This window comes from Geotrypetes seraphini, chromosome 9, assembly GCF_902459505.1.
Source record: "Geotrypetes seraphini chromosome 9, aGeoSer1.1, whole genome shotgun sequence".
NCBI lineage: Eukaryota > Metazoa > Chordata > Amphibia > Gymnophiona > Dermophiidae > Geotrypetes > Geotrypetes seraphini.
In genome coordinates, this window is record NC_047092.1 from 80137524 (window position 1) to 80159163 (window position 21640).

Below are 21640 nucleotides of genomic sequence, written 5' to 3' on the forward strand. Positions count from 1 at the left end.
AATGACTTCAGTTAATACAGAATATTGCAGCTAAGCTCATTTTTGGGAAACAAAAGTATGATCATGTTCTCCCTATGTTGATAAAGCTTCACTGGCTCCCAATTTGCTTTAGAATCCTGTTTAAATGCGCATGCATAATCTTCAAGATTCTCTATGGAATATTTGATCCTTTTGTCCCCTTATGTTGGAAAACCCTTAGACTTTGCCATTTGAGAAACACACAAAGATATAAGTTAGCCTTACCTTCCTTAAGGGAATTAAATCTGCTGGAAAGCTCAGTTGATCTTTTGTTTTCAAGTTTGTAGAGATCTGGAATAAACTTCCTGACTCTATTAGGCTTTTAGGCCAACTGCAATTATTTTGTAAATTCCTGAAAACTTTGTTGTTTTAAATGGTTTAACTACAGTCTCAACAAAATGATAATATTATAGTTATTTTTCTTATGCTTTTCTTAGGTACTTTAGTTATAAATTAGTTCTTCCTTCTCCTTTGTTTTCTGCCATGTACCGTATTTTCACGCATATAACGCGCGCGTTATACGCGTTTTTACCTACCGCGCATACCCCTCGCGCGTTATATGCGTGAGCGCGGTATACGAAAGTTTTCAAACATAGTTCCCACCCCGCCCGACGCCCGATTCACCCCCCCAGCAGGACCACTCGCACCCCCACCCCGAACGACCACTCGCACGCGCTCCCACCCGCACCCGCATCCACGATCGGAGCAAGAGGGAGCCCAAGCCCTCTTGCCCGGCCGACTCCCCGACGTCCGATACATCCCCCCCCCCCCCGGCAGGACCACTCGCACCCCCACCCCGAAGGACCGCCGACTTCCCGACAATATCGGGCCAGAAGGGAGCCCAAACCCTCCTGGCCACGGCGACCCCCTAACCCCACCCCGCACTACATTACGGGCAGGAGGGATCCCAGGCCCTCCTGCCCTCGACGCAAACCCCCCTCCCCCCCAACGACCGTCCCCCCCCAAGAACCTCCGACCGCCCCCCCAGCCGACCCGCGACCCCCCTGGCCGACCCCCACGACCCCCCTTCCCCGTACCTTTGGAAGTTGGCCGGACAGACGGGAGCCAAACCCGCCTGTCCGGCAGGCAGCCAACGAAGGAATGAGGCCGGATTGGCCCATCCGTCCTAAAGCTCCGCCTACTGGTGGGGCCTAAGGCGCGTGGGCCAATCAGAATAGGCCCTGGAGCCTTAGGTCCCACCTGGGGGCGCGGCCTGAGGCACATGGTCGGGTTGGGCCCATGTGCCTCAGGCCGCGCCCCCAGGTGGGACCTAAGGCTCCAGGGCCTATTCTGATTGGCCCACGCGCCTTAGGCCCCACCAGTAGGCAGAGCTTTAGGACGGATGGGCCAATCCGGCCTCATTCCTTCGTTGGCTGCCTGCCGGACAGGCGGGTTTGGCTCCCGTCTGTCCGGCCAACTTCCAAAGGTACGGGGAAGGGGGGTGGGGGGGGTCGTGGGGGTCGCCAGGGGGGTCGCGGGTCGGCTGGGGGAGCGGTCGGAGGGTCTTGGGGGGGGGCGGTCGTTGGGGGGGAGGGGGGTTTGCGTCGAGGGCAGGAGGGCCTGGGATCCCTCCTGCCCGTAATGTAGTGCGGGGTGGGGGTAGGGGGTCGCCGTGGCCAGGAGGGTTTGGGCTCCCTCCTGGCCCGATATTGTCGGGGAGTCGGCGGTCCTTCGGGGTGGGGGTGCGAATGGTCCTGCCGGGGGGGGGGATGAATCGGACGTCGGGGGGGGGTGAACGGAGAGTCGGGACAGCGCACGGAGAGGCGGGGCAGTGCACGGAAGTCAGGGGGGTGAACGGAGAGTCGGGACAGCGCACGGAAAGTCAGGGCAGTGCACGGAAGTCAGGGGGGGTGAACGGAGAGTCGGGACAGCGCACGGAAAGTCAGGGCAGTGCATGGAAGTCAGGGGGGGGTGAACGGAGAGTCGGGACAGCGCACGGAGAGGCGGGGCAGTGCACGGAAGTCAGGGGGGTGAACGGAGAGTCGGGCAGCATGCGCGGTATAATCGTGAGCGCGTTATACCAAAGTTTTTGTGCTTATCATCGTGATTTCTGCGCGCTATACACGTGTGCGCGTTTTATACGGGTGCGTGTTATTTGCGTGAAAATACGGTACTCTAGTCTTAATTATATGTGAACCGAGTCGAGCTCCACTGAGAGATGACCCGATATTTAAACCAAAGATTAGATTAAAAATTAATCACGAGCAAAAGAGATAAGCACCCTGCAGCTAAGGCTGCAGGAAATTAGACTGGCAGTCCAGGGGAATATCTAGGGATATGACATCAGAGGGAGGGGATACAATTTGATTGTGAGTTCCCTGCAGTCAAGGCTGAAAGAGGTTAATTACCCTATGGTGAAGCTTCCAGAGGTTATTGTAGCAGAAGAGCGTCAATGCCTTGAAGAAGCAGAATAACGCTCCGAGGGCGAGCATCAACAATGACTTGAGGAACGTTGATGCGAAGCAGAATGACAATTAGAAGCAGACTTCGAAGCAGCACCTTGTGGCCTGTGAGAGCTATGCTCCAGCTGGGCTGGTATTGATGAGGTTGGTGTGGACACTGGCAACGAGATTAGCTTCCAATCTCCAATCTCTCTGCACAGAAAGTCATCGAACCTGGATCAAATATCCTGCATCGATATCTGGGAATGAGCGGGTATCAAAGGTGCGGCAGGGTGTGTAGGGGTGAGAGACCTTGAAGAGGATGCATGCCCAGTAGGAGACAGCCTGCATTGAAGGAGAACGCTGGTGTCAGGGTTTGGCCTGCATCGAGGGACTAGATGCTGAAGAGGCCTGTGATGCCGGCTGAGAAGTGGTCAGCTTCTTAGCAGGCTTACCAGAGGCAGGAATGTCCGATGCCGATGTAGGTACCATTGGTACTGAGGACCGAGACTTACGCTTCAGAAAAGTAGAACAAATGTTCAGGCCCCAAATGCTGGATACACCAGTTGATAGGGTCAGTGATGGAAATATGCCATTGACTGACCGCACTTCTTAAACCTGCTCGATGTCAGACATAGATGGGAAAATTTGAGCGGCTGAGAGAGACAGAGAGATAGAGTGAGAAGAATCTAGGACACATCTTTCTCATCTCCTCTACAGCCATGTCCAACATTTCTCCCCCTCTCATCCCCTGGCCCTTGGGCAGTATCATTTGGCCCCATGCTCAACATTTCTCCTTGTATCACCCCTCTCCAATACCATGCTGCATTTCTCCCTCTATTCCTTCTACCACCATGTCCAACATTCCTCCCTCTTGTATCCCTTTCCATCTGTCCCACCTTTCTCTCTCCACAACATCCAATATTTCTTCCACCTTCCACTTTCTTCCTTTCTCCTTGTACAGCATCTCTTTCCCTCCCTCCCCCATACCTCCCAGCCCGTGCAGCATCTCTTTCCTCCCCCCTCCCCCAGCTCATGCAGCATCTTATGGACTCTCTCTTCAGGCTGACAGCAACGCACCTTCGCTCCTTCACGCTACCGACAGCTGACCTGGAAGCCTTCCCTCTGACACGTTTTGCGTCACATGGAGGCAACATGGATTCACTAGAGGCAAGTCTTGTTAGACAAATCTGATCAATTTCTTTGGCTGGGTAAATTGGATAGAGTGAGTGCACTAGATGTGATATATTTAGATTTTAGCAAAGCATTTGACAATGTTCCAAAAAAGTGTCTAATAAACAAACTGGGTGCCCTCAGAATAGGCCCCAAAATGACAGACTGCATCAGGAACTGGTTGAGTGGAGGGCGACAGAGAGTAATGGTCAATGGAGATCTCTCTGAGGAAAGGCATGTTATCAGAGGTGTATCTTAAGGTTCCATTCTTGAGCCTGTTCTTTTTAACATTTTTGTAAGCGATATTGCTGAAGGGCTGTCAAGTAAGATTCGCCTCTTTGCGGATGATACCAAAATCTGCAATGGAGTAGACACCACTGATGGTGTGAATAACACGAGGAAGGACCTAGTGAAGCATGAAGAATGGTCTGAAATTTGGCAGACGATTTAATGCTAAGAAATGTAAGGACATGCATTTGGGCTGGAAAAATCCGAGGGAACAGTACAGTTTAGGAGGTGAAGAACTTTTGTGCACAAAAGAGGAGTGGGACTTGGGAGTATAGTATGTAATGATCTTAAGGTGGCCAACCAGGTCGAAAAAGTGATGGCAAAAGATAGAAGGATGCTAGGGTGCACATGAAGAGGTATAAAAGTTAAAAGGTGACAGGCTCAGGAATAATCTATGAAAATACTTTTTTTTAGAGAAAGGGTGGCAAATGTGTGGAATAGGTTCTCGGTACAGGGGAGAGACTAAGACTGTGTTTGAATTCAAGAAAGTGTGGGACAAGCATGTGGAATCTCTTAGGGAGAACAGGAAAAGTGGATGCTGTGGATGGGCAGACTGGATGGGCCATTTGGCCTTTATCTGCTATCATATTTCTATGTTTTTGCAGATAATTTACCCTTATGTATGTATTTGCAAGTTCCCATTTACCTTTCACTTGAGTAAAGGAGAGGAAACTCACCCTCCCCACATTTAAAACTGTCCCAAGTTTTTACAGCTTTTATCAGGGTCACTTCTGGAAAACAGCAAAGCCTGGAAGAAAAAGTAATACTTCTACCAGACGAGGAAGTATTATAATAGTTCTCCCTTGTTTTTTTATTTTCCACCATTTGGAATTCGCTAAACCCTAACATCCATTTACAACCGCAACCCCTCAAAATCTTTCTATTTAAAGATGATTTCCCAACCTGACCATTTGGCATCCCCTTGTTACTCCACTCTATGATTGCATGCTTCCAGTGCAGGTATGTTTGTTGGCAGCCTCTCAGAGCATCAACATCAAGATCTTTATTCTCCCCTATTCTATCACCAATGGAATTCCTAATTCTATTATCTTTTTTCTTGAAATAATTTTTGTAATTAATGTAAACCACTCTGATGGCTGCTGCAGTATATCAACTTAATAAACTTGAAACCATTTCCAGACTAGGTGCATAAACGAAAGATTAGGTTCTTACCTTTGCTAATCTTCTTTCTTGTAAATTCAAGCTCTATTTGGACAAGTGGGTTATGCATCCCCAGTCTTAAGACTACTTGTAGGAAGCCTCATTTACATAATTTTTTCAGATTCTCACCTCAGGACTGCCCTCAGGTATTCAGTTTGTAGAAAAACAGACAGTCACCTGTAGAGGATACAGACAAAAGGGAGGGGGTACAGGGATACTCCCCAACAAATCAGTCTAATCTGCTCATAACATGAAATAGCAATCCTAAACAATTGAAACAGGTTATAAAACAGTATAAACCTGAAATAAACTGTGCTATAAGGAGGCATAACCTGAACTAATGGAAGGCGGTACTACAACTAGGGACCCCCAAGGCCAAGTACAAAACATATTCAGATGGTACTCTCAGAAAGGCTGGTCAGGAAACCAGAAGTCCAACTTACCCATACTTGTTAAGGCAGACAATCAGCAAATCAGCAATTCCCAGGGCGAGTTCCAGGAAAAGAGCATGAATTTACAAGACAGAAGATTAGCAAAGATAAGAACCTAATCTTTCATTCTTGTAAAATGCAACACTATTCCTGGATAAGTGGGGTGTAACAGAGCAGTCCCACAAAGTCAGGGTGGGACTGATGAGCCTGCTGAGGAGCCTCCACCCACTTGTCCAGGAATAGAGCACGATTGTACAAGAATCAGGTTTTATGCCTATGGTCACCTGTTCTCAAACCTTGTGTATGAATCAAATTCATAAAAGTGAAGGGGATGCACTCTTCCTCCATTAAACCTTATGTGGAGTATTTTGCTTTGTCTGTGTAGACTTCATACACCTAACATAATAATGGTGTTACATTATAAGATCTTGAATCTAGAAGATCTAGTCTCCCAAGACATCTTTAGTATCAATTTTGGGTAACCAATTTGCAATGCTTTTGATCTCCAGATGAAATCTCCATACCAAGAAAATATAGCTTATCCTTGTGCGTCACCCAAAGTCTGCAAAGGGTACAACAATTAAGGAGCACCGAGGGCCACTTGTTCCTTAATTGACAAAAGTAGTTAGTGCCAGCGATGGAACAGCTCCTTGGTTTCTGCCCTCCCCCCAACATTATCTACTAAATTTAGTGCATACATTATCAAGAGGTTAGTAGTTAAGTAAATATTAAGGTTACCAGGAAAACAGACAAATTCCTGTGACATGATTCTTCTCTCCTCCAATTTAGAAGTAATATTTCTGATTTATCACAATTAGAAGTCCTGACATTTATACCAAACTGAGAACCAGATCTAGTGTCCTTATTAAATGCATCAGGGCTTATTTGTTATCAGTGAATATGCTGAGCCAACAGTCCATGTTCCTACTTTTTTTTTTTTTTTTTTTAAACTGTTGGGTGTTCTAGTTCCAGCAGGAACAGCAAAGGAGACATAAGGGCAATCCTATTATGTCCCTCAGAGCAGCTCAAATTTTTGGTTTAATTTACAGACAATCTCTGGGTTAAGAACAACCAACTTACGTCAGACTCGTACTTACGAACCGTCTGCTTCTCCCTTCCTGTTCCAATGCGCCCTTCTTCCTTCCTTCCATGTTCCAACGTTTCCCTCGTCATCCTTCCCTCCCTCTGTGCTGGGTTCCAAATTCGTGCATCCCTCCCTCCTGCGGGTGTTTACCACCTCTGGCCAGCTCCTCCCCCCAGAAGCACTTGTCTTCATAAAGCAGCTCCTGTATGCTGCTCACAGTTCTGACGTCGGAGGGAAGGTTTGTGGGTCAGCCGCGGGCTACATGTAGCAACTGCAGCCACGACTTTGTGAAGACAAATGTGGCTGGGAGGAGGAAGCTGGCCAAAGGAGGTAAACATCCATGGGAGGGAGGCACGAATTTGGGACACATCACAGAAGGCAGGAAAGATGACGAGGGGAATGTTGGAACACACAAGTGTGGAAGAGGGTTGCGTTTGCACAGGAAAGGAGAAGCAGGGTCACGTTGGAACACAGAAGGAAAGGAGGGAGAACAAATTTTGGACAAAGGAAGGAAGGAGGGAAGGAGCATAAACTTGGGACACAGAAGGAAGGGAAGGGAGCACGGACTTGAGGCACACAATGAAGAATGGAGGGAGTGAGGGAAAGATGCTGAGGTGGGGAGGAATAGAAAGGGAGAATTATTGGGCATGGGTGTTTGAGTGAGGGAGAGAGAGATGATGCACATGGGGAAATGAATAAAGAGAATTATTGGGCATAGGGAGGGGAATAATGACGAGGGGCGTGTATTATATATCAAGTAAAAATATTTGCATAATATTAAAATTCATGAATAAATGCATCAAAATTCAAGTTACTTGAACATGACAGTATTTGAATTGTGAATGGAAACCTAAGAAAACGTACCTTGGTCGTCGTCATCTCCTCCATCAGCGTCCATTGCATTTTCATCTTCATCTTCATCATCATAATTGTAATTTGGATCATAAGTTAAATATTTAAGACAAATGCTTATAATAGTAGAGACATGAGGATAGACTTCCTTGGGACATCTGCAGAGTCATTTAAATTAAAAAATGGATATTATAATTACAGTATTTATTCAATTCCTTCCAAAATCCTTATGTTAACAAAACTTATAATAACCAACTAGGTGCAGAAGTAGCAGTACAGATAATTTTAAAGTGAAATTAGCCATATGCTAAAAGATTTGGATAGAACTGATTTCAGAAGGCTGAAACCGTGTATGTACAGATATACAAGCAGAAAATTGTACAAGAAAACAAAAATTAGAATAATAATTAAGTATGGACTAATATACATCAATAGACAGAATTATGGTGGGAAAGCAATGCAAAGCAGATTTTATTAGACTTCTTGTGACATAGGTATCTATTTGGCTAAGAACATAAGAATAGCCTTACTGGGTCAGACCAATAGTCAATCAAGCCCAGTAAACTGTTCTCACGGTGGCCAATCCAGGTCACTAGTACCTGGCCAAAACCCAAGGTGTAGCAATATTCCATGCTACCAATATAGGGCAAGCAATATAGGGCTTCCCCCATGTCTTTCTCAATAACAGACTATGGACTTTTCCTCCAGGAACTTGTCCAAACCTTTCTTAAAACCAGCTATGCCATCTGCTCTTACCACATCCTCTGGCAACATGTTCCAGAGCTTAACTATTCTCTGAGTGAAAAATTTTTTCCTCCTATTGATTTTAAAAGTATTTCCTTGTAACTTCATCGAGTGTCCCCTAGTTTTCTAATTTTTGACGGCGTGAAAAATTGATCCACTTGTACCTATTCTACTTCACTCAGGATTTTGTAGACGTCAATCATATCTCCCCTCAGATGTCTCTTTTCCAAGCTGAAGAGCTCTAATCGTTTTAGTCTTTCCTCACACGAGAGGAGTTCCATCCCCTTTACCATCTTGATTGCTCTTCTTTGAACCTTTTCTAGCACCAATATATCTTACTTGAGATAAGGAGACCAGAATTGAACGCAAGACTCCAAATGAGGTCACACTATGGAGCGATAACAGGGGCATTATGACATTCTTAGTCTTGTTAACCATTCCTTTTTAAAATAATTCCAAGCATCCTGTTTGCTTTTTTGGCCGCCACCACACATTGGGCGGAAGGTTTCATCGTATTATCTACAATGATACCCAGATCCTTTTCTTGGGCACTAATCCCCAAGGTAGACCCTAGCATCCGGTAACAGGTTATTCTTCCCAATATGCATCACTTTGCATTTGCCCACATTAAATTTCATCTGCCACTTGGACGCCAAGTCTTCCAATTTCCTAAGGTCCGCCTGCAATTTTTCACAATCTGCATGCATTTTAACAACTTTGAACAGTAAAGCAAATGTATGAACCTGCTTTTTTTTTTAGCATTAAATCTTAGCTGCCAAATTCTGGAACATTCCTCAAATTTCACCAAATCCCTCCTCATGCTTTACACCCCTTCAAGGGTGTCTCCTATTGCAGATTTTCGTATCCTCAGCAAAGAGGAAAATCTTACCAGAGAGCCCCTTGGCAATATCACAAAAAGTGTTACAAAGAATCAGACCAAGAACCGAAACTTGGGCAAGCCACTGGTAACATTCTTTTTCTCAGTGTGAGCTCCATTTACTACTATCCTCTATTGCCTTCCACTCACACCAGTTTCTAATCCATTCAGTCACTTCAAGGCCCATACCAAGCACATTCCTTTTATTTATGTCTATGCAGAACTGTGTCAAGATTCCAGAAACCTCAATATCCTCTGTTCCAGAAAGGTTTCCATTAATTTATTTACCATAGAGGCAAGACTAACCAGCCCATAGTTCCCAACCTCCTCCTTACTTCTTCTTTTGTGGAGAGGGACCACAGTCATCCTTCTCCAGTCCTCCGAGATGACTCCTGACTTTAGATAAGCATTCAAAAGATCAGACAGCAGTCACCAAAACTTCCCTATATTCCTTCAGTATCCTCAGATGTGTGCCATCTGACCTCATCATTTGGTCCACCTTTAGGTTCATTAGCTCCTCACAAAGTCTTCTAAAAATCATTCAGGATGTACCACACTTTTTTTCCTATTTGTGTTTACCTTCTGAGGTAATATTAAGCCATGCCACCTTATCTGCTACATATGCCTCCCCTTTACCCTCGAGTCTCTCAATGCCATTTTTGCACTTCTTATCACTAACATTTTTTTTAAAAAGTCTTGCCACCCACCCCATTTTACTGTATTAGCTATTTTCTCATCCATTTGCGTCTTTGCATTCCTAACTACTTTTGTAGCTTCTCTTAGCTTTTTCAAATAATGTCACCTGACTTGTTCTTTCTGCGATCCATTGTAGTTTATGAAGGCTATCCTCTTTTTCCATACCTTCTCAGATACTACTTTTGACAACCAAGGTGGCCTCCTTTTCCTCTTACTTTTATTTACCTTACTTACACAAAGAGGTTTGCTGCCTTTAAATAGCTTCTTATAGTTTTGCTCACAGCTCAATCAGAGGTTCCCATCCAGCTAACAATTCCTTGACGTATTCCTTTAACTCAGAGTTACTTTGGAATAAATCCTGTTCATATCCATCTTAATATGGAACAGTTTGGTCTAAATCATTGTTTCTCAACACGCGATATGCATAGTCATGGGGGTATGCGGCCTGACCTCTGGCGGGGATCCCTCCTTGCCCGGCCGCTGCTGAAGCCACTGCTGGGGATCCCTCCCTGCCTGCCGGCCCGCTGCACCACCCCCACCCATGAAGCCGACACTGTTACTTCTTTGGAGGCGGACTGGCTCCCTCCTCTCCCAGCAGCTCTCCGTGCAGGGACAGAGGCAGTTACTCCCACACTGCGTAGCTGACTTAGAACCTTCTCTCAGACATCAGAATTGACATCAGAGGGAAGGCTTGTGGGCCAGACATGTGCAGTGTGAAATCGTTGAATGCGCCGTCCCTGCATGGAGTTGCTCCTGGGGAGGATGGACTGAGTCTGGCTCCAACGAAGTAACAGGGTCGGCTTCAGGGATGAGGGGTGGCAGACATGCATGGAATGAAAGAAGGAGGGATCTCCGGCAGTGGCTTCAGCAGGGGGGGGGGGGTAGGGATCCCCAGCAGTGCTTACAGCTTCTGTGGATGGGTCGGCTGGGAAATGGGGGTGCGGGTGAGTGGGCAGGGATCCCCAGTGGCACTTGCGGCTTCTGTGGACAGGTCGGCTTCAGGAGAGAGGGGGGAGTGCGGGCGGGGCAGGCAGGGATACCCCGGCATGCAACTTAATTTTGGGACAAAGCTGGAAGGCAGGGAGGGGGAACGAACTCGACACAGAAGGAAGGGAAGGGGCATGAACATGGGACACAGAAGGGAGAGAATAGAAAGGGAGAATTGATGGGCACGAATGTGTGAGTGAGAGATGGTGCATATGAGGAAAGGAAGAAAGGAAAATTGGGCATAGAGAGAGGAGTGACGTAGAGAGGCATGGGGAATAGAAGGATGAGAGGGATAAATGTTGGATATGGTGGTGGAGAGGGCAGATAGAAGGGGATGCAAGGGGAAGGAATGTTGGACATTATGTTGGAGAGGGGTGATAGAATGGGCATGAGACTGGTTGGCAGTATGAAAAATGCTGCAGGTGATCCGGGGGATGAGAGAGGGAGAAATGTTGGATGTGGCTGTAGAGGGGGGTGGGAAAGATGCTTGGATCTCTCAAGACAGATGGACAGTGAGAGAGAGAGGGAGACATATTGCCAATAGAGGTGGAGAAGAGTTGGACTCATGGAGGGACAAACAGAGAGAGAGAGACATGTTGGTTGGGGAAGGGAATGGGGTCCGGAGGAGAGAAAGCATTCAGGAGGCAGAAAGAAAGAAATATTGGATGCACACTCAGAAGGAAGTGTAACCAGAGACTCATGAAATCACCAGACAACAAAGGTAGGAAAAATGATTTTATTTTCAATTTAGTGATAAAAATGTGTCAGTTTTGAGAATTCATATCTGCTGTCTATATTTTGCACTATATTTGTCTATTGTTCTATTTGTATTACTGAGGTAACATTGCATATTTTAAAGTCATCTGCCTTGACCTCTTTGGGGAAAAAAAAAGAATATAAATGAAAATTAACATTTTCTCTCTGTCCAGTGTGCTTTGTGTTTGTTTAATTTTGTGGTTATCATTATGTATTAATAAGACTATATTGTGTGTATATGAAAAATGGATGGAAGAAATTGCATTACAATTAGTACAATTATTATGGTGGTGGGGTTAGGGGTGGATCTTGGTCATGTCTGGGGTGGAGCTTGTGCGGGGGTATTAGGTTGGTATTCGTTAGGCTTAGGGCAGTGGTCTCAAACTCACGGCCCAGGGGCCACATGCGGCCCGCCGGGTACTATTTTGAGGCCCTCAGTATGTTCAGTGTTCTCCCCAGAAATATTTTCCAGCCGGGTGGCATGAAAAAGTAGCTGGGTGGAGCGGGATGGGGAAATTTGGTGGTGGGGAAAATTAACCTCCTCTTTTACTAAGGTGTGCTAGCATTTTTAGCGCACAACCCTCCGCGCTACGCAGGAAAACTAACGCCAGCTCAATGTGGGTGTTAGCGTCTAGCGTGCGTGGCAATTCTGCGCGTGCTAAGTGCACGCTAAAACCACTATCGCAACTTAGTAAAAAGAGCCCTAAATGTGTACTATTTTTATTAGTTAATTATTATTATTTTCCAATGCTCAATATGACTTCCTTTTTTAAGATTTGACACTGTGCCAGAATATTTTTACTAAATTTAAGAAGTATCCTATTCTAGAAGGGAATAATTAGATATTTGCCCTCTTTCAAATGGTATAAACATTTAAAAAAGGGAAAGGTGTTAATGAAGTCATTAGATTCAATCTAGCCATTTATTTCTGCATGAACTTAAACAACTTTAAAAAAAAAGATAAATATAGCTTATCTAGTCATAGAAGAAATGGCTCTACAGAAGGAGTGCACACTATTTTCGGGCTTGTGAGCTAATTTTTAAAATGACCAAGTCAAAATGATCTACCAAACAATAAAATTTTAAAAAACACAAAGCACACTGTACGCAGAGAAAATGTTAATTACCATTTATATTCCGTGGGTTTTCAAAGAGGTCAAGGCAGATGACTTTATGCAATGTCACCTCAGGAACAACTATACAAAAATAGACAAATATGCCCCCTCTATTTTTACTAAACCACAATAGCGGTCTATAGCGCAGGGAGATGCGCTGAATGCCCTGCGCTGCTCTCGATGCTCATAGGCTCCCTGCGCTAAAAACCGCTATTGTGGTTTAGTAAAAGGGGGCCATAGTGCAAAATAGACAGCAGATATAAATTCTCAAAATGGACACATTCTGATCACTAAATAGAAAATAAAATCATTTCTCCTTTCTTTTTGTCTGGTGATTTCATGAGTCTCTGGTTGCACTTCCTTCTTCTGACTGTAAATCCAATACAGTAAAACCTTGGTTTGCGAGTATAATTCGTTTCAGAAGCCTGCTTGTAATCCAAAACACTCGTATATCAAAGCAAATTTCCCCATAAGAAAAAATGGAAACTTAGACGATTCGTTCCACAACCCAAAAACTTTAATACAAAATACTATACATACTTATATTGCAAGACCTCACTTATTTAGAACAGTCACTACATTCCCGCAGTGTCAGAGAGAGAACCACCATCGGCTCAGTTGTGATAATGACATGTGTATACTGTATGTGCTCGTATTGCAAGATTTTGCTTATTTAGAACAGTCACTAGACTCTTGCAGCGTCAGAGAGAGAAGAACCATCGGCTCAGTTGTGATGTGTGTATACTGTATGTACTTGTATTGCAAAACATTGCTTGTATATCAAGTCAAAATTTAATAAAATGTTTTGTTTGTCTTGCAAAACACTTGCAAACCAAGTTACTTGCAATCCAAGGTTTTACTGTATTTCTTTCTTTCTGTCCTCCCCTTTTCTTTCTGTCTCTCTTTCTTTCTCTCTCCCCCCTGCCTGCCTGTCTTTCTCCCCCCTGCCCCCCAAGCCATCGCGCCAATTTCTCCACTTCCCCAATTCTTTCCCTACCCCCTAATCCACCACACCAATTTCTCCCTGCTGCTTTCCCGAGCCAGGCCAGGCACGTACAAGTGTTGGACTCACAAGACTTCACCTCTGACATCAATTCTAACGTCGAAGAAGAAGTTCCAGGCCTGCCAGGCAGCGATTGGCTGGCCCAGAATTGACGTCGGAGGTGAAGTCTTGTGAGTCTGGTGCTTGTACACACCTGACCTGGCTCGCGGAGGCAGGAAGAAAAAGACTGCAAAGGCAACGCGATTGACTCGCATTGCCTTTGCGATCGACCATTTGGGCACCCCTGCTGTTATAGTATCCTGTCCTGACCTGAGGAAAGGGTTTAGTCCCAAAAAACTGCCTTATTTCTATTTCCTATTTATAAACTTTAATCAATACAGTTACAATACTACTTGATTCTACGTAAAGCAATAAAAAAAATTCTCTCTACCTTTTGTCATTTCTGCTTTAATCATCTTCTCTTTGCTCTCTTCTTTCTATTCAGTGTTTGTCCTCGCTTCCTTCCATGCAACATCTGTCCTCTCTTTGCCCCTTCCACCCAGCCTCTGCCCTCTCTCTCTCTACCCCTTGCATCCACTATCCACCCTCTCTGCCCTTTCCATCCAAGGTCCGCCCTCTCTGTTCCATATGGCATCTTCCCTCTTTTTATGTCCCTTCAATAAACTGTATATCCTGTGCCCTTTCTCTCCTTGTACATGATTCATTTCAGCTTCACCCCCTCCCCTATGCTTTGGCATCTCTCTCTTCTCCTTTCCTTCCTTCCTTCCCACTCCACCCCATGGTCTGGCATCTCTATCGCCTTCCCTTCTCTCCCCCATGCCCAGGCATCTCCCTCCTCCCCCTCCCCCATATGCGCTGACATCTCTCCCTCCTCCATGGTCTGGTAGCTCCTTTCCTTTCCCTCCCTCCCTCCCATGGTCTTGGCATCTCTTGCCTCTCCTCTCCCTTCCCTGGTCTTCCTTCTCCCCTCTCTCTCCCCAATTGGGTGCTGCTGCAGCAGCACTTGTCTTCCCCCTCCCTAACTGGGTGCTTCTGCAGCACTTTTTTCCCCTCCCCCTCCTCAATCGAGTGCAGCAGCAGCAGCACTTCTCTTCCCCTCCCCAATTGGTTGCAGCAGCAGCTTTTCTCTCCCCCCAATTGGGTGCACCAGCTTTTCTCTCCCCCCCCAAAAAAAAAAATTGGGTGCAGCAGCAACATTTCTCTTCCCTTCCCCCAAAAATGGGTACAGCAGAACATTTCTCTTCCCCCTCCCCTCCCCCATTCAGTGCAGCAGCATTTCTCTTCCCATCCCTCCCAGCTCACACACCAGTCGGCAGAGTCACTAGGCAAGTTATAAGCTTCCCTCCATCGCTGACCAATCTTCCATAGGTCAGCGATGGAGGGAAGCTTATAACTTGCTGCTTTTACTTGCTTCAGGCCTTCCTCATTGCCAGGTCCTGCCTACTTTCTGTTTCTGCAAAGGCAGGACCCGGCAGCGAGGAAGGCCCGAAGCAAGTAAAAGCAGCAAGTTGTAAGCTTCCCTCTGGGGCTCCAACATGTGCATGCCGGCTTCCCTTCTCTTCCCTCCGAAACCGGAAGTTATGTCCTGTGGGGGGGCGGGGGGGGGGGGAGAGAGAAGAGAAGGGAAGGCTGTATTTCAGATACCTATTGCGGCACTAGGGAGATGCCTAAGACAGCCTAAGCTTACCTAAGGCCACTTCTTGTTGAAACCACACCTAAGCCTAGCCTTGGGCAAGCTTAAGCGACCCTGCACGCCTCCCTAGGCTTGTGAAAATGCCTAAACTGTAGGCTGCCTGTGTTGGGGTGTTTTTTTTTATACCTGCATTCCGATTGCCTGGTTAGACAATGATAGGACGCCAAACCGCCGCCTACAATCGGGATGCCGTTAATAGAATTTCCCTCTTTTGGCCGTATGTCTTATTTTGTTGCAAAAATTTAATTGCAACTTCTTTGTTAAATGCTATTTTGCTAAAACAGATCTTAATGGTCATTTCCTGATTGACGTCATTTTGAAAACAAGGATCATCCAGTTTTTATAGCATCTTGCAGTAACACCTATTAATAATAGGAATAATTTTTTTAATAATAGTACATTTTTTTGAGGTTATTTGGAAAAATATTGGGGGTCCCATTTTCTTTTTCCCAACACCATGTACATGTCCATTTTCCTATAATTTTTGGAGTTCTTTATCCTTGGTTTTGTATTGTATGGAAAAGTGTTACATCGATAGAATAAACCATAAACCATAAAACTAAGTGCCTGCGAATATGCACGTATGCACATTCACACCTTAAGCACTTTTCTAAAACAATATAAATGCTATGCTGCACAAACAGAAAGGGGGTAGACATGTGGGTGGGGAATGGGCTTGTTTTCATGTTATACATATTATTAGTTACACAAGTTCTTGTCACAACTGGACATGCTTAGTTACGTCAGCTCTATGGCTGCTGTAACTGCAAGGCGCCTGAATCTAAGGCTATATGCTACAATTCTGTAATGGAACCTGCTATAGAATAGGCGCTCCCTGTACAGTCTCAGGGTGCCTATGAGGAAGAACCCACTTGGAGAATTGCCCCTTATTTTTTAAGGATTATAAAAACAAAAGCAATAATATGAAAAACAAAACCCAGTCTTAAAACAGGCTGAATGAATTTGTGAACCATTATTTAAAGGATACTCAGAAAAAATATTGTTTTCCCTTAGCTTAAATGAAATAAACCTATTCCTATCCATCATTAGCTAAGTGCAAAAGAACATTAGCTCGAAAAATCTCATAGAGCTGCAGTGAAATAGAAGAGAAAAGTGATTTGGTTTTACTGTAATTTCTGCATTAAGTGGATTTGCACACCCCAAGCTTGTTAAATCCTGATGCACTTCTAGCCTTTCCTGTATCAGACTTTGCAAGATTAATAAATGGAGCATCCTTCTGCCTGCCAGTTAAGGGATGAAAAACAAATGCCTATAAAGTTCAAATCACAGCTTGACTAAACTTGAACTTTCTTGATTTCATTCTTCCTGGCTGACCACTTTATCTCTCACAATAGGCACCAAGGTTGCTTGGATCAGAGCTTTAAAAGAGCAAGCAGAATCGTGTCCGATTTCCGTGTGTTTGTTTTCTCAAATGGCATACTTGCTGTTTTTATTTGCTTCGGGCCTTCCTCGTTGCCGAGTCCTGCCTACTTTCTGTTTCCGCGAAACAGAAAGTAGCCAGCAGCGAGGAAGTTGTAAGCTTCCCTCCAGGGCTCTAACGTGTGCGTGCCGGCTTCCCTTCTCTTCTCTCCCCCCAAAGGAAAAAATTGTCCCTATTCCCGCCCCATCCCCGTAGACTGTCACCATCACTGCCTCATCCCCCGCAGACTCTGCCCCATCTCCGTCCCGTCTCCGTAGACTCTGTCTGATCCAATCCACACAAGTCTCGAATAGCTACTTTATATTGAAATATGATGGGTTATGTTTGAATTGTAGAGATAAGCTAATCTAATCAGTGCTTGTTGCCTGTTTCGTTTTTTAGATCCCCAGCCTTGATAGAGATGTGCGAAACGCGTTGGCACTGGGGAGCTTCATTTTAAAGCTGAAGCATGTTCTCTATGAAGCTAAGTTCATTTAAACTATTTAAATTATTTAATTCATTTGCTAAGTATAAAAGAATAAGAAAAATCACCAAAAAAATCATTATAAAAAATATATAAAAATGCATTACGCAGGGATGAATGAGGAAATGACACAAACCGAAGAGTGCTAATACTCGTAGGTCATATAGCACAGTTACTTACCGTAACAGGTGTTATCCAGGGACAGCGGCAGATATTCTTGACTGATGGGTGACGGCACCGACGGAGCCCCGGTACGGACAATTTTAGAGTGATTGCACTCTAAGAACTTGGAAAGTTCTAGTAGGCCGCACCGCGCACGCGCGAGTGCCTTCCCGCCCGACAGAGGCGCGCGGTCCCCAGTTAATATAAGCCAGCTAAGAAGCCAACCCGGGGAGGTGGGTGGGACGCAAGAATATCTGCTTGCTGTCCCTGGATAACACCTGTTACGGTAAGTAACTGTGCTTTATCCCAGGACAAGCAGGCAGCATATTCTTGACTGATGGGTGACCTCCAAGCTAACAAAAGGAGGGATGGAGGGAAGGTTGGCCATTAGGAAAACAAATTTTGCAAAACAGATTGGCCGAAGTGTCCATCCCGTCTGGAGAATGAATCCAGACAATAATGAGATGTAAAAGTATGAACTGAGGACCAAGTAGCAGCCTTGCAGATTTCCTCAATAGGAGTGGAACGGAGGAAAGCTACAGATGCTGCCATAGCTCAAACTCTATGGGCCGTGACAGAACCTTCCAGTGTCAGTCCGGACTGAGCATAACAAAAAGAAATGCATGCTGCAAGCCAATTTGATAACGTACGTTTAGAAACAGGACGTCCCAATTTATTTGGATCAAAGGACAGAAAGAGTTGGGGAGATGATCTGTGGGGCTTGGTACGCTCTAAATAGTAAGCTAGAGCCCGCCTACAGTCCAAAGTATGCAGAGCCTGTTCTCCAGAATGAGAGTGAGGTTTCGGAAAGAAGACAGGCAGAACAATGGATTGGTTGAGATGGAACTCCGAGACAACCTTAGGGAGAAACTTTGGATGTGTAAGCAGAACCACCTGGTCATGATGAAAGACTGTAAAAGGTGGATCAGCAACTAGTGCATGGAGCTCACTGACCCTCCTGGCAGAGGTAAGAGCAATAAGGAAAAGTACCTTCCAAGTGAGAAACTTGAAAGGAGCGGTAGCCAAAGGTTCAAATGGAGGCTTCATTAAGGCAGAAAGAACCACATTGAGATCCCAGATTACAGGAGGGGCTCTGAGAGGTGGTTTTACATTGAAAAGACCCCGCATGAATCTGGACACCAAGGGATGAGCCGAGAGAAGTTTTCCATGAACTGGCTCATGAAAAGCAGCAATAGCACTGAAGTGGACTCTGATGGAAGTAGACTTGAGGCCAGAGTCAGACAAAGAAAGTAGATAATCCAACAAAGTCTCCACTGCAAGGGAAGTGGGATCATGTTGATGAAGAAGACACCAGGAAGAAAACCGTGTCCACTTCTGATGGTAACATTGCAGAGTGGCCGGTTTCCTGGAAGCATCCAGAATGGAACGAACTGGCTGAGACAAAGAAGTATCATGAGAAGTCAGCCCGAGAGAAACCAAGCTGTCAGGTGTAGAGACTGTAGGTTGGGATGCAGGAGGGTCTCCTGATGTTGCGTAAGCAGAGAAGGAAACAGCGGAAGAAGAAAAGGCTCCCTGGCACTGAGTTGAAGTAGAAGGGAGAACCAATGTTGCCTGGGCCACCGTGGAGCAATCAGAATCATGGTGGCTCCCTCCCTCTTGAGCTTGAACAAGGTTCGTAACATGAGAGGCAGAGGAGGGAAAGCGTACAGGAACAGATTGTCCGCTAAAGAATTCTGTTCTCCCTGAATGTAGATAGCTTTCAGGAATAGTTGGTGATCTGTGGCCGAAGCCCAAATCTTCTGGGCTTCCTGGCACAAGATGCGAGAGCCTGTCCCACCCTGCTTGTTGATGTAGTACATCACAACTTGATTGTCTGTGCACAGCAGGAGAACCTGAGGAAAGAGAAGATGTTGGAAGGCCTTGAGGGCATAAAACATCGCTCTGAGTTCCAGGAAATCGATGTGATGCTTCATTTCCTGGGCTGTCCAAAGTCCTTGAGTTTGGAATTCGTTCAAATGAGCTCCCGAGGCATAAGGGGAGGCGTCGGTGATGACCAGTTGATGAGGAGGTAGATGGAACAGAAGACCTCTGGAGAGATTTGAGGATATCAACCACCATTGTAGAGACTGACGAAGAGATGATGTCACAGATATGTGTCTGAGCAAGGATCCGTCGCTTGGGACCATTGGGTAGCTAGGGTCCATTGAGGAGTGCGCAGGTGAAGACGTGCGAAGGGTGTGACATGAACTGTGGAGGCCATGTGACCCAAGAGTATCATCATGCGTTTGGCAGAGATGGAACGTTGTGGAAGTACCTGCTGTCATAGAGATTGAAGAGTGTGAAGACGGTTGGACGGCAGGAACGCTCTCATGAGGACTGTGCCCAGCACCGCTCCAATGAATTGAAGTCTCTGAATGGGGATGCGATGAGATTTGGGTAGATTGATCTCGAACCCCAGAAGTTGGAGGAAAAGGATGGTTTGGTTGGTGGCCAGGAGTACTGTCTGAGATGAATTGGCCTTTATCAACCAATCGTCCAGGTAAGGAAAGACCTGAAGGTGGTGAGAGCGTAGAAAGGCAGCCACCACAATCAGACATTTGGTGAACACTCTTGGAGAGGAGGCAAGACCGAAGGGCAGCACCTTGTATTGGTAATGACAGTGATTGATCATGAAACGGAGGTACTGTCTGGAGGTCAGATTGACCGGTATGTGAGTGTATGCCTCTTTGAGATCGAGGGAGCTTAGCCAGTCGTTTTGATTGAGAAGAGGGTAAAGAGTGGCTAAAGAAAGCATCTTGAATTTTTCTTTGACTAAGCATTTGTTGAGATCGCGAAGATCTAGAATTGGTCTGAGATCTCCTGTTTTTTTGGGAACTAGAAAGTAACGGGAGTAGAATCCCTGTCCCTTCTGATCTAGAGAACTTCCTCTATGGCGTTCAAAAGGAGGAGGGATTGAACCTCCTGGAGAAGGAGGGAAGACTGAGGAGTGTTCGAAGCAGACTCTCTTGGTAGACTTTGGGCAGGAAGGGTCTGAAAGTTGAGAGAGTAGCCGTGGCGGATGATGTTGAGGACCCATTGGTCCGAAGTGATAACTTCCCACCGGCTGAGGAAAAAAGTGAGACGGCCACCTATAGGTTGAGGTAGGTGAGTAGATGTTTGGACGCTGGCTATGCCCTGGAGAATCAAGTCAAAAGGGCTGCGTAGATTTTTGCTGTGGAGGTGGCTTCACAGATTGTTGTTGCGGTGGCCTAGGAGTCTGTCGTTGTTGCTGACGTTGACGCCTAGGTTGCGGGGAGCTGATGGCAATGGACGAGCCACATAACGGCGTTGATAGGCCGACTGCTGTCTGAAAGGCCGCGCTGGTGGAGTCTTCTTTTTTGTTTTTAACAGAGTTTCCCAGCGAGTTTCATGGGCTGAGAGCTTTTGGGTGGTCGAGTCCATGGATTCCCCAAAAAGCTCATCCCCCAGGCATGGGGCATTAGCCAACCGATCTTGATGGTTGACATCAAGCTCGGATACTCTAAGCCAGGCTAGGCGGCGCATGGCCACAGACATGGCCGTGGCTCTAGAGGTAAGTTCAAACGTGTCATAAATTGATCTTACCATAAATTTACGAAGTTGGAAAAGAGAAGACGAGCAGTGGTGGAAAGCCTGTCGTTTCCGCTCAGGAAGGTACTTTTCAAAGGAAGCCATGGTGGTAAGGAGATGCTTAAGATAAAAAGAAAAGTGAAAAGCATAATTACCAGATCTATTAGCTAACATTGCATTCTGGTATAACCTCTTACCGAATTTGTCCATGGCTTTGCCCTCTCTGCCAGGAGGGACAGAAGCATATACACTAGCTCCCGCAGACTTCTTAAGTGTAGATTCCACAAGCAGAGATTCATGTGGAAGCTGTGGCTTATCGAATCCAGGAATAGGGATTACTTTATATAATGAATCTAATTTACGGGGAGCTCCTGGAATGGTCAAAGGAGTCTCTAGGTTCTTATAGAAAGTTTCCCTCAGGATGTCATGAAGAGGGAGTTTCAAAAATTCCTTTGGAGGCTGATCGAAGTCAAGGGCATCAAGGAAGGCCTTGGATTTTTTAGATTCAGCCTCCAAAGGAATGGAAAGAGATTCACACATCTCTTTCAGGAAGGAAGTGAAAGATGTAGAATCCTGTTTTGAGGATGGATCTGGAGCAGCAGGATCATCCTCATCCGAGGAACACTCACCCTCAGAAAGAAAAGGCTCTTCGGAGTCACCCCACAGATCAGGGTCCCTAATATGGGAGCTACGGTCTTGAGACTCCAGAGTAGAGGGTTCTAGGTGTCGGGATTTGCGTGCCGACTTACCAGACCGCATAGATACG

General features: G+C 45.8%; 1 protein-coding gene across 2 annotated transcripts in view; it reads right to left on the minus strand.

The window, feature by feature from the left end:
* Positions 1–21640, minus strand: part of CAND1 (cullin associated and neddylation dissociated 1) — a 447264-nt gene that overhangs the window by 242926 nt on the left and 182698 nt on the right. For both annotated transcript variants that reach the window (XM_033958594.1, XM_033958595.1), the window contains exon 7: positions 7401–7546. In XM_033958594.1, coding sequence (XP_033814485.1) covers positions 7401–7546 — 146 coding nt within the window. The remainder of the gene's footprint in view (positions 1–7400; positions 7547–21640) is intronic.